Source organism: Phacochoerus africanus, chromosome 6, assembly GCF_016906955.1.
Source record: "Phacochoerus africanus isolate WHEZ1 chromosome 6, ROS_Pafr_v1, whole genome shotgun sequence".
In the NCBI taxonomy this organism is placed as follows: Eukaryota; Metazoa; Chordata; class Mammalia; order Artiodactyla; family Suidae; genus Phacochoerus; species Phacochoerus africanus.
In genome coordinates this window covers 25,239,496-25,252,851 of record NC_062549.1, presented here as the reverse complement: position 1 = coordinate 25,252,851, position 13,356 = coordinate 25,239,496, and the positions used below count along the sequence as shown (strand labels likewise).

At 35.7% G+C, this 13,356-nt stretch overlaps 1 protein-coding gene across 2 annotated transcripts in view; it reads right to left on the bottom strand.

Moving 5' to 3' along the window:
• The window catches only part of CSMD3 (CUB and Sushi multiple domains 3), a 1,203,192-nt gene that overhangs the window by 552,202 nt on the left and 637,634 nt on the right, over positions 1–13,356 (bottom strand). For both annotated transcript variants that reach the window (XM_047783389.1, XM_047783390.1), the window contains one exon: positions 7,525–7,637. In XM_047783389.1, the coding sequence (XP_047639345.1) occupies positions 7,525–7,637 (113 nt within the window). The remainder of the gene's footprint in view (positions 1–7,524; positions 7,638–13,356) is intronic.

Here is a 13,356-nt window from a genome sequence, read left to right as displayed (position 1 = left end):
TTTTATGTTAATAGAATCATGTAGGATATACATCTTTTTTTTGTCTAGTTCTTTTCACTGAGCATGATGGTTTTGATTTTTATCCATGTTGTTGCATGTGTTAATAGTTTTATTTTTTATTTTTTCTCTTTTTTAATTGATGAGTAGTATTCTATTGTGAGTATTCTACTCACCTACGGATAAACATTCAGACATTCAGACTGCTTCCAGTTTGGGGATATTTTATGTGTGTGTGTGTGTATGTATGTATGCTATGTATACTGACAAAAGTCTTTGTACAGACATTTACTTTCATTTCTCATGTGAAAATATCTAGCAGTGAAATGGCTGGGTTGTATGGAAGGCATGGGTTTAAATTTAAGAAACTGTCAAACTGTTTTCAAAAGTGGTTATAACATTTTATATTCTTACCAACATTGCTTATGAAGTCCAGTTGTTCTATTCCTCACCAAGTCAATACTTTTTAATTTGCACCATTCTAGTGGGTATATGGTGGTATCTCCTTGTGGTTTTAAATTGCATTGCCTTAATGATGATAAAGGTGAACATTTTTTTCCAAATGCATTTTTGCTGTCTGTATCTCTTTGGTCAAGTGACTGCCCAGTTCTTTTGCTGATTTTGAACTGGATTATTTGCTTTAATCTGTTATTGAGTTATTAAACTTCATTATAAAATATGGATATATCTCCTATTGGGATATCCAAGATCAGGGTGCCAGCATGGTAGATTCTGGTACGGACTCTATTTCTGGCTTACAGACAAGCACTCTCCTCCTGTATACTCACATGGCCTTTTCTCAGTGTGTTTACCTGGAGAGAGAGAGAGCAGGCTCTCTTGTGTCTATAGGGCACTGATCCATCATGTAGGTACCACCCTTATGAACTTATCTAAATCTAATGCTTCACCTCCACATACCAGAGCATTATGGGTTAGGGCATCATCATATGAATATTTTTGGGGGGTGGAACAGTCCATAACATATAATATGCTTTACGTCTGCTAAGTACACTTTCCCTAAGCCAAGCTAACTATGCTTTTCTTCTAGTTTTTTCCCCCTAAATTTTGTAGCTTTAGCTCTTATAAAATGGTCTAGAATCCATTTTAATTAAATTTCTTTGATTACACTCAGGAATGTTCCCTCTATAACTACTTTTGTGAGGGTCTTGATCATGAATGGATGTTGGACTTTGTCAAATGCTTTTTCTGCATTTATTGAGATGATCATATGATTTTTGACTTTTCTTTTGTTAATGTGGTGTATGATGTTGATTGATTTGTGTATGTTGAACCATCCCTGTGAAGCTGGGATGAACCCTACCTGGTCATGGTGTATAATTTTTTTGATATGTTGTTGGATTCGGTTGGCTAAGACTTTGTTGAGAATTTTTGCATCTATATTCATCAATGATATTGGGTGATAGTTTTCTTTTTTGGCGGTATCTCTGTCTGGTTTTGGAATTAGGGTGATGGTGGCATCATAGAATGAAAGTCTATTCAGCAAGCATTGCTGGGAAACCTGGACAGCTGCATGCAAAGCAATGAAGCTGGAACACACCCTCACACCACGCACAAAAATAAACTCAAAATGGCTGAAAGACTTAAATATACGACAGGACACCATCAAACTCCTAGAAGAAAACATAGGCAAAACACTCTCTGACATCAACATCATGAATATTCTCTCAGGTCCGTCTCCCAAAGCAATAGAAATTAGAGCAAAAATAAACCCATGGGACCTAATCAAATGGACAAGCTTTTGCACAGCAAAAGAAACCCAAAAGAAAACCAAAAAACAACTTTCAGAATGGGAGAAAATAGTTTCAAATGATGCAACCGACAAGGGCTTAATCTCTAGAATATATAAGCAACTTATACAACTCAACAGCAAAAAAGCCAATCACCTAATGGAAAAATGGGCAAAAGACCTGGATAGACTGTTCTCCAAGGAAGATATACAGATGGCCAACAAGCACATGAAAAAATGCTCAACATCACTGATTGTAAGAGAAATGCCGATCAAAACTACCACGAGATACCGCCTCACACCAGTCAGAATGGCCATCATTAAGAAGTCCACAAAGAACAAATACTGGAGGGGTGTGGAGAAAAGGGAACCCTCCTGCACTGCTGGTGGGAATGTAAGCTGGTACAACCACTGTGGAGAACAGTTTGGAGATACCTTAGAAATCTATACATAGAACTTCCATATGACCCCGCAATCCCACTCTTGGGTATATATCCGGACAAAACTCTACTTAAAAGAGACACGTGCACCCGCATGTTCATTGCAGCACTATTCACAATAGCCAGGACATGGAAACAACCCAAATGTCCATCAACAGATGATTGGATTAGGAAGAAGTGGTATATATACACAATGGAATACTACTCAGCCATAAAAAAGAATGGCATAATGCCATTTGCAGCAACATGGGTGGAGCTAGAGACTCTCATACTGAGTGAAATGAGCCAGAAAGACAAAGATAAATACCATATGATATCACTTATAACTGGAATGTAATATCCAGCACAAATGAACATCTCCACAGAAAAGAAAATCATGGACTTGGAGAAAAGACTTGTGGCTGCCTGATGGGAGGGGGAGGGAGTGGGAGGGATCGGGAGTTTGGGCTTATCAGAAACAATTTAGAATGGATTTACAGGAAGATCCTGCTGAGTAGCATTCAGAACTTTGTCTAGATACTCATGTTGCAACAGAACAAAGGGTGGGGAAAAAAAAAGTAATTGTAATGTATACATGTAAGGATAACTTGATCCCCTTGCTGTACAGTGGGAAAAAAAAAATTTTCTGTACATAGTGTGAGTTAAGGTAGCGTTAAGATTTTTTTTTCATATGCGTGTATCAAACTGTTTCAGTACAATTCATAACAGAGAATTTCTTTTCCACATTGAGTTCCTTAGCACCTTTTTTGAAAGTCAATTGACTATAAATATGTGGGTAAATTTCTGATCTATTCATAACAGAAATCTTAAGGCAGAGAAAATAGCCAAAACATTTTACGTAATTTTCCATTATCCAACAAATGATTTCAGCGATAACTAAGCAAGATTATGTCTCAGTGTCACAGTCATGTAAAAACCAAGGAATCGATGCTATTTTCAAAACATCTCAATCAATCTCATGATATGATTTGAGAACAACAATAAAAAAAAATCTAGGGCCAAAACTTAATTCATAAATAATTGCATTAAGGCACAGGTGCTAAGATTAACAAAGAATTTTGCCCACTATGGATGTACTCTGTTAGTAGAAGGCAATTACAGAACTGTAATGTTTCTGACTCCTTTCCTGAAAAAAGCAAAGAATGTGTTGAATATTACTTTCTCAAATATAACTGTTCCTTTCTACGAGTGCATACTCTCCTGGGACCTCATCTATGTTTCCTCATGCTAAAAATTTTTAAATAAAAAATGAAAAAGAAAGAAATATATCTGATTCTTCAAGTACTGAATTATAAATATATCTTCCCTTTTTTCTATGTTAAGAGTTAAATAACAAAGCGATGGAAAATATGTTAATCAGGATTTAATTAACTAAAAGTGACAGAAATTGGAACTCACTGTGGCTTAAACAAGGAAAAGTTTATAGCCTTATACATTTGGAGAACCAAGGCTTAGTATTTCCTTCAGGCATTTATGTTTCAAAGTTTTTCCACAATACTGTTTTTCATTCCTTCCAACTGTTGATTCTGCCTTGTCTCTGTTGGCATGTTATTGACATAGGTAACAAAATTTGGCCACCAGTAGCACCAAGTTAAATGACCCTTAAGAGATCACAACCTCAGAAAAAAGATTTTCTTTCACCTAGAATCTATATCAATTGCCCCAGATTCTAGACTGATAACTGTTTCAAAAGGAATTCTGATTAGTTTAGCCCAAAACCATAGAGTCATACAGAATTGGAAGAGATAAAATTCAACAAAGCCTGAAGTAGTTCAACTACTAGAAGAAAGTAGAAGACTATAGAGTAAACACAAAAGCAGACTCTTTAGAGAGAAAGAAAAAAAAAAATCTCTTTGGAATTAATTTACACCATAAGCAAATTACCTGGATAAGATATCTTTATTAACTTTTTAGAAATAACAATTTTAAATAAACTATATGAAATGTCAATGTAGTTGAAATCTATTACCTATATCCCAGAGAAATTTCAAGCAAAATATAAATGGCCAATATTAATTCAAGAAATAAAGAGCCTTAGAGCCATAGGAAAAAACAAACAAACAAAAAATCCTAAATATTTACCTTTGAGTAAAAATGACCAAATGGATTTACAGCTAGGTTCTCTCTTACTCTCGAAGAAAAAATGTACGAAAAAATATATAATTTACAGGAGGTCTACATTCAATATTATCTCATGTAAAATCTATAGATGATAAAAAAGATATCTTTAGATCAAATCTGGAAAGGCTTTTTAGCAGGTGTTCCATTTAGAACCAACACACTACTTAACTGAAAGCATGGTAATCATGAAAATTATTTTTAGTAGGTGAAGTTGACAAAGCTATCTGCAAATCAAAATTTGAAACTTCTCAAAATGAACCCTGCTTCAATTGTGAGTTCAGTTTTTACATTATGGAGGATGCAAGAGCATGATTTTCACATGAGGAAAAATATCATGGTAAACTAAACTTTTGTGGACATACTTTACCCTGTATTATATCACATTATATAGGCCAAATCATTTGTTCAGCCTTACTGAACAAATAATCATAAATCAGCTATGGCTGGTATATCAAGCGGTTGCTAATGGAAATATAAAGATGACTATGACATATTTTCGACCTCTTATGTAGTCTATATGATACAAGTTTATAAGCAGAGGAAGTGCTCTTTTGTAAAGGGTGGAGTTAGGGAGATGGAAGAAATATTTGAACTTTGTCTCAAAGAGCGAGTGATGAGATGCTGAGTTAATGTTAGAATATGGATCCAGAAAGAATTTACTGAGTGTAAGAGGAGAAGTGTGAAACAACTTGCTAGGTGCAGAGAATTATGGATAATTTTATAAAATTGGATTGTAGGGAGAAAAAAATGCTGGAAGATAAGATCTATGTAGGTTTTGGAGTTTATCTTCGGCAATTAAAAGTATGGAAACAAGAGTTCCCATCGTGGTGCAGCAGAAATGAATCCGACTAGGAAACGTGAGGTTGAGGGTTCGATCCCTGGCCTTGCTTGGTGGGTTAAGGATCTGGCGTGGCTATGAGCTGTGGTGTAGGTTGCAGACGAGGCTCGGATCCTGCATTGCTGTGGCTGTGGCAAGGGCTGGCAGCTGTAGCTCTGATTTGACCCCTGGCAAAGGAACTTCCTTATGACGCAGGTGTGGCCCTGAAAAAGCAAAAAAAAAAAAAAAAAAAAGTATGGAAACGGGAGTTCCAGTTGTGGCTCAGTGAGTTACAAACACGACTAGTATCCATGAGGATGCAGGTTTGATCCCTGACCTCACTCAGTGGGTTAAGGATTTGGCATTGCTGTGAGCTGTGGTGTAGATCGCAGACGCAGCTAGGATCCTGCGTTGCTGTGGCTGTGGCGTAGGCCAGCAGCTGTAGATTAGACTCCTAGCTTGGGAACTTTCATATGCTGTAGGTGTAGCCCTAGAAAGCTGAACAAACAAACAAAAAATTTGGAAACATTTTAAGCTGCAGTATAATATGATCACCTCTCCGCTGCTGGGAGATCACCTTTAACAGTGTGGAAGTTAGATTGGAAGAGACCAGATTGAAGGAAGGGAGAAGAATAAGGGCATTATGCACTAAGAATCTCCTGGATTTGTTTCAAATATCTCATCTCTGTGTATATTTGCGTATAAATAGTTGGGTATATTTTTCTGACTACAGTATGATCTTTCTAAGAGAGAGAATATCTGGCTATTCTTTCCATATTCAACAACTCTTTCATTAACTGGCCCATAGCAGACCCTTAGGAAGCGCAAATGTATGTATGTGTGTATCTATCTATCTATCTATCTAAATTATTTGTCGAAAATTGAGCAGAGAACAAAACAAAATAATTCCTAATTCTGCTGCTTTACCACGTAGTTCCAGCTTTTGAACTGCAGTGGACCAGAGAGTGTTGAAAACATCCATAGGACTCCTCTGCTGCTCTAAAGTGTTAATGAGCTTTAATAAATGTATTCTTTGCTGAAGTGTTGTGCTAATGATTAATACAATTTCTAAGGTTTAAATGACCACCAGATTTCTAATAGGCAACTTTCACAGGTAAAGAAAACGCTAAAACCAAGAGGATTATAATGTAGAGGGGAAAAGAAAAAAAAAAAATCAAGACATAGATACTTGCGAAAGAAGCTGATCATCCTTTAAATTTTGTAACTTTTATTTACTGGGATGAATGAGGATTTTAAATGAAGGAAGAATATATTTAACATTATAATTGGGCTAACCTTTTTATTTTTTTAAACTGACACTTAGACAGATTTCCTGCACTATTCAAATTAATATAGTACCAAATTTAGTCTCAAGTTAAAAACACAGAATGCATGTATCCTGTCTCCCTGACAACATCATGCATTCATTTGCCTGTGTCTGGACACAAAGGCATGGCTAGCCAATGTTTGAAAAAATAAGTTATTATTATGCAAATGTGAGAATTATTTTAGTTAATAATCCATTGTTTACCTGATAAGATAGAGAATAAATTTTTACAATATAAAAAAGTAAATTCAAGCTGCATAACATTCTGATGGTCTCTTTTATATTTTCATCTGTTAAAGCACAGATTTCAACTGAACTTAATAACGTACACATATTTTTTCCGTCAGAATTTTAAAACTGCATTTCTAATCAGTATATTGTATATATCTTTATATCCATTGCCTCTATTTGATTTTAATCAAGGTTAACCACGTGTCAAAGATATTCATGATTTCACAGTGTTTGCACCTATCGCTTATAAATGGATCTAAAACAAAAGTTTTGCTATATACATATAACTCATAATTGATCTGCATTGTTATCAATATTAGGATGGGCAGTTGCAATTTAACACACTGTCATAGGAGCTAATGATCTGAACAATGACAACATGTATTTAATCTAAGAGGTTCACGGATGAGTTACAAATCATCATCATGATCAGCATCGGTACCCTGGATTCTTTGAGGAATTAAGTCTTTTACTTCATATTTAAATAGTTAATAATTAGTAGGGAGTTTTTTTACAGGCAATTTGTATAAAGTTTATAAAGTTACATTGTGTATGCTGGGAAAGGCAAGGCATCCAGAGTCACTAAAGCACAGCATTGTATAGCGGACAAAGGGAGAGATGAGGTATGCAGAACAGACACATTTTAAAAGAAAAAAAATAGTTATATATAAAGAAAAGTGGAATCAATATTTTTAGTTAATTTAAGGAGGAAAGTATTTTGTTGAAATATATTCTTGCTTATATTATGGGAAACTTACTTTATAGATGCAGTTAAACTTGAATTTAAAGTATTCTCTGATGTTATTAAGATAATATATTTCTCATAGTAGCAATTTATCATTACCTTTATAGTTAACCTTGAAGCCAACAGATCCAACACTTTCATCTGTTTGAAGGTGAAGCCACATTTGGCTACTCATGCTCACTATTAAGTCTGGGACAAAGCTTCCAGTAAGCCTAAAAAGAGATGGATAAATAAAGGAGAAACAGATTATTAAAATATCCTCCATATGCAAATTAAAAGATGAATGTGTTTCTCAATACTCTCTTAGGTAGAAACAAACAACAGCCAGATAAACTTACAAGACTATATGTATGTTGTTTTTTCAACTCAATGAATTTTATTATATTTATAGTTGTACAACTATCATCACAAACCAGTTTTACATTTAAGACTATTTATGCTCATATAACAGAATAGATAAACCATACAATTTAGTGATCAAGGTTTATTATAAGTAGGATAGATCTTTCATATCCTGGAGGCAAGATATAAATTTCAGACCACTGAAAATCTTACACTACTTTTTAAACTGAAATGAAAAAATGGACCTATAAAAATATATAAGTTGTTCTCATTTAAACTCCAGGAATACATTTCATTTTAACCTCTCAAGTTTCATAGAATTTTGTTCTAAAGAAACATTGTGAAAAATATTTAAGTCCTGTGCAAAATAATAAAATGGCAAGGAATATAATATAACCTTTTAGAATATTGATGTTAGGCTTGTTGTGCTATGTATGTTTTACTATAAATATTTTTTTTAAAGAGTAAGCTGCTAATTTGATGAGGCATCACTAAATCTATGCATTAATGATCTCATTCAGTAATGCTCTACTTTAAACCCTAACAAAGGAAATTACTTAATATTTCCTCTTTCATTAATAATGTTTTAGTCACATATATGAACTGAAGCCAAGGGTCACACAAAGGAGGAAAGCAAATGAGTAAATTAGACCTTTAAGAGAAAAGTGTGTAGAGAACAAAAAGAGGAAAACAATGGATTCGTTGCTGAGAAAAATATCCATAATATCAGGGAAATCCAAATTGCATACTAAAAAGACAGGTTTTAAAAAGAAGAATTCCTAAATTTTTGTCTACTTTCCTGGTAAAACCATGGAGATTTCTAAAAAATTGCATGAGGAGAAGGTATAAAGTTTCCCTTCAGGGTATTCTAAAGGAGTGGTGGGCCATAGCATAATTAGACCAGCAGAGGGCAACATGAAAGACCACATCCTTGCAGGGACCATGGCAGCAGAATGTCCTGCTCATTTGTCAGCCACCAAAACTCATCATCATCAGCATACCGCATTAGCGACATAGCTATGTCACCAGTATCCAGCATTACAAAATTTATGGGAATCTATCACAAATAAGCACAGTTAAATATTATGATTTAATTATTGTGTAAAATATTGAGGAATGTTGAGAGATATAAAGATACTGTAAGATAAAATAAAATTCTAGATTATATTCACTTTCCTCCTGCCAAAGCAAATTTAAAATTACTCTAATATGACACATGATTATTCATTCTCCTTTGTACTGTATGTGCATATCTATATGTATTTATATACATACACATATGCATTTTCATTTGAAAATGGTTTTCAAATGAACTTTGTGCCATGTGAACTTTCAATTTTCAAATTGATGAGTTTATAAGTACTAGCCTTTTTTGAGCTAGAGCAGAGAGATAGGTTTATGGGCAAGAATGAGGACTCAAGCTCAGAGACATGAGGGAAAGTAGAGTAAATCCATTATAAATTGGGGACAAGAAATTAAAACTCTAGGAGTTCCCGTCGTGGCGCAGTGGTTAACGAATCTGACTAGGAACCATGAGGTTGCGGGTTCGGTCCCTGCCCTTGCTCAGTGGGTTAACGATCCGGCGTTGCCTTGAGCTGTGGTGTAGGTTGCAGACACGGCTCGGATCCCGCGTTGCTGTGGCTCTGGTGTAGGCCGGTGGCTACAGCTCCGATTCGACCCCTAGCCTGGGAACCTCCATATGCCGCGGGAGCGGCCCAAGAAATAGCAACAACAACAACAACAACAAAAAAAAGAAGACAAAAGACAAAAAAAAAAAAACTCTAGGATGTGCATCAGCTATACTATATCAAATATGCCAACAATCTAATAGTAAATATCAAAATATTTTTATGGAAGATTAAATTATCCCTGTTTATTATATCCTGATATCCATCCTAATCATGAAATGTTTAAATTATCCCTGTTTATTATATCCTGATATCCATCCTAATCATGAAATGTTTTATCAGCCAAAAACCTCTAGTACATATAATTTTGTCAGTTCATAAAGAACAAACTAATTATTGTGTTGTTAACTTGTTCTCCTATTAGCCATGATAGTTCCCAACCCATTGGTGGTGTAAGGATAAATATAAATCTTTAAAAAAAATTAAATATTTTCCTGATATCAAAGAAAAATCCCCCTTTCTCTTTAGCATTTCCCTTAGAAAATGTGAAATTACAAATTATATGTTTCTTATAGATGTAAATAAATTTTTTAAGCTAAACAAACCTCATGTCAATTTTGCACTTCATGACTGCCTTTCTTAAAGCCCTTGGCGTTAGCTCTTCGAAATGTGAACATCGAGGAAAATGTCACCCTGTTTCTCTGTTTCTCTGGGAGTTTAAGCCTAGGCACAGAGTTCCATATTAATTTCCTACTTGTCATAAAGATAGAAGTTCTATTTTCCCTTTTGGTAAGGACAATCAGCATGTATGTAAATGGAATGTATCTGCCTGATATGTAAAGGATGAGATTTAGTTTTCTTTGCAATCTCTTTAGCAGATTGCCTATGGTGTCCATCAGTCTGGTTTAATGCTCATTTAATGTTAAAAGTGTTCCTTTCTTTCTACATTTTGTGGAGAGACTTAACTGAGTTGGCAGGAGATTTTATTTTTAATTATATTTCCCCAATAATTTGGTGATGAAGATAGGATACATATGGCATTCCATCAATTAGACCAGCTGAAGTTCTTGCAGCCACACAACAGTTGTATGAGATCCTCGATTGTAAAAACTTTCCCTTCTAGTGCTCTGCTCTTCTGGAATACTAACCAGGTGAACGACCCCTTCAAATCTAAGATTTTATTATTGGGTAAGCATGGGTATATTGGACTCTAAAATCCCTTCATCACAATTAGCTTTGATGATGGAAAAATATGGGAAAGGCAGGAATGCTGCCTGTACTTCTTTCCCTTAAACAGCTAACATCTCTCTGTCACATTTGAAATATTTAAGGGAATACGTACAGACTTTTCAGATTTGTGATAGATTTAGGAGGGCCACATTCCAAGCAAATTAATTAGTGTTATTTACTGGAAGGATATCATTCTAAGAGCAAAGTAAAAAAAATAATCTGGAGAGCCAGAAGGAAAGATTGAGAAGGGTGGAAGATGAAACGTGAGAATTAGAGATACTTTCTCCCTCACAGGGCCCTCTTCTTCCTTTCTTTGCTGCTTCTGCTCCCTCAGCTCCCCTTTCACTTCCTTGTTTTTCTTGCTTCAAATAACTTCAGGGAATAGAGAAACGATGATTTTTTAGATATGTGGTTCCCTTTGTTAGTGAATCTCCCTACAAGGAAGGGTCACTAAACGGCTTATTTAGTTGGTACTAAATTACCTGCCCTGTTTGACAACACAGGCTTGTAAGCATCAGATCTAGCTCTGAGCTCACTCTGTGTCTTAATATGGGGTCTGTCTCCAGAAATCTCTTCTCTTCTATATACCATGTATCTAGAAAAGCAGAAATTATAAGGAGCTGTACTCAGGGAAGTGTTGAGAACCTCAATAAATGACTCTCCATACATGAAAGTGACAGGATATAGAGTAGTTTCACTAGCTACTTGGAAAAAAGTAAACTATATTTTTAAAAAGTATTAGGTTGATAAATATACCAACATGAGAAAGAAGCCAAAGACCCATATAATTCTACTTTTTTTTTCTTTGTCACAATTTGTGGAAAACCAGCTCTTCTTATTTAAGCATCAGTGAAGCTGATGCCTGTAAGAAGCCAACTTGCCAGCTGATATTATTCATATGAAAGCTTCTTTCCCTGATTTACAGAAGTTTGCAGACCTGCACAGTATGTTTCAAGTGTCAGACCTACACTTGGGTAGGTGCACAAGCTACTGCAGGGAATTCTGCAACCAGCAGACTTTGTTCATTTGATGGAGCAAGCACATTGGGGACCGGAATATGATGCACCCCATCAAGAAGTAGAAAATTCCTACTACACCTTCACAACTGTGGAAGAACCACAACTTGGGTGAACCATGAAAGGACTGCTCATAGACTTTCCTTTAAAGGTGAGCTGGGAGAAACTACAGTGTTGTACCCAAAATAAAACCTGTGCATCCCCCATTATTTTCTGTTGGCAATTTATCAAAATTTGCTCAAAATTTACTGGCCTAGATCCAGGGGCAGATGAAAATTGTCTTTGGTTCTATCCTTTGTCTTGGCTCTCTTGCTGACTATCCAAAACTGAATGGAGAGAAACATGATAGGTTGGTAAGGACAGACTATTACTCAAATCTTAGCAATGGTTACTCAGTTGGGGAACAGTCTAGAGAAATATGAAGAAGAAAAGAAGTTAAAAACTGCTGCACATTAACTATTCAGTTAATACCAATTACTAAAGGAAATAACCTTTACTCTGGCCAATCTGTGAAACTTTACTCATCTGAAGAAGAGAAATCTGTATGTCATTATTCTAAGAAACTAGGACCTGAGAAAAGGGATTGGAGAAAAAAGACTCCATAGAATGCAGAAACTGCAGAAACAGGACTGAGGAAAGCCCAGAAAGCTAGGGAATAAATGTCACATGGTTTACAACTGACAGATTGAGGGAATCTCAGTGGTAAGAACTGATGAAATACATGTTTGAAAAGCATTCCCTCAGGCTAATATAGCCTTGTTTTTTCTGGCAGTTACAGGTGCTACATATTCTGAAAATGTCCCAGAAATTCTTCACTTTCCATCTGGGAGTTCCCATTGTGGCGCAGTGGTTAACAACTCTGACTAGGAACCATGAGGTTGCGGGTTTGATCCCTGTCCTTGTTCAGTGGGTTGAGGATCCGGCGTTGTCATGAGCTGTGGCATGGGTCGCAGACGCAGCTTGGATCCTGTGTTGCTGTGGCTCTGGTGTAGGCTGGCGGCTACAGCTCCAATTGGACCCCTAGCCTGGGAACCTCCATATGTTGTGGGAGCAGCCCAAGAAATGGTAAAAAAAAAAAAAAAAAAAAGACACAGAGTGGCTGAATGGATAAAAAGGCAAAAACCTTCAATATGCTGCCTACAAGAAACTCACCTTAGACAAAGGATTCATACAGATTGCAAGTGAAGGGGTGGGAAAAAATATTTCATGCCAATAGACATGACAGGAAAAGCAGGAGTTTCAATACTCATATCAGACAAAATAGACTTTGAAACAAAAAACATAAAGAAAGACAAAGAAGGACACTATTTAATGATTAAGGGGTCCATCCAAGGAGAGGATGTTACTATCATCAACATATATGCCCCAAATATAGGAGCACCCAGATACATACAACAATTATTAACAGACATAAAGGGAGAAACTGATGGGAATATAAACATAGTAGGAGACTTTAATACCCCACTCACACCAATGGGCAGATCCTCTAAAACAGAAAACCAATAAAGCAACAGAGATCCTAAAGGAAACAATAGAAAAGTTAGACTTAATTGGACACTACATCCAAAAAAATCAGAATACACATTCTTCTCAAGTGCATATGGAACATTCTCAAGAATCAACTGCATATTGGGACACAAAGCTAACCTCAATAAATTTAGAAGCATGGAAATTATCTCAAGTATCTCCTCTGACCAAAACACCATGAAACTAGA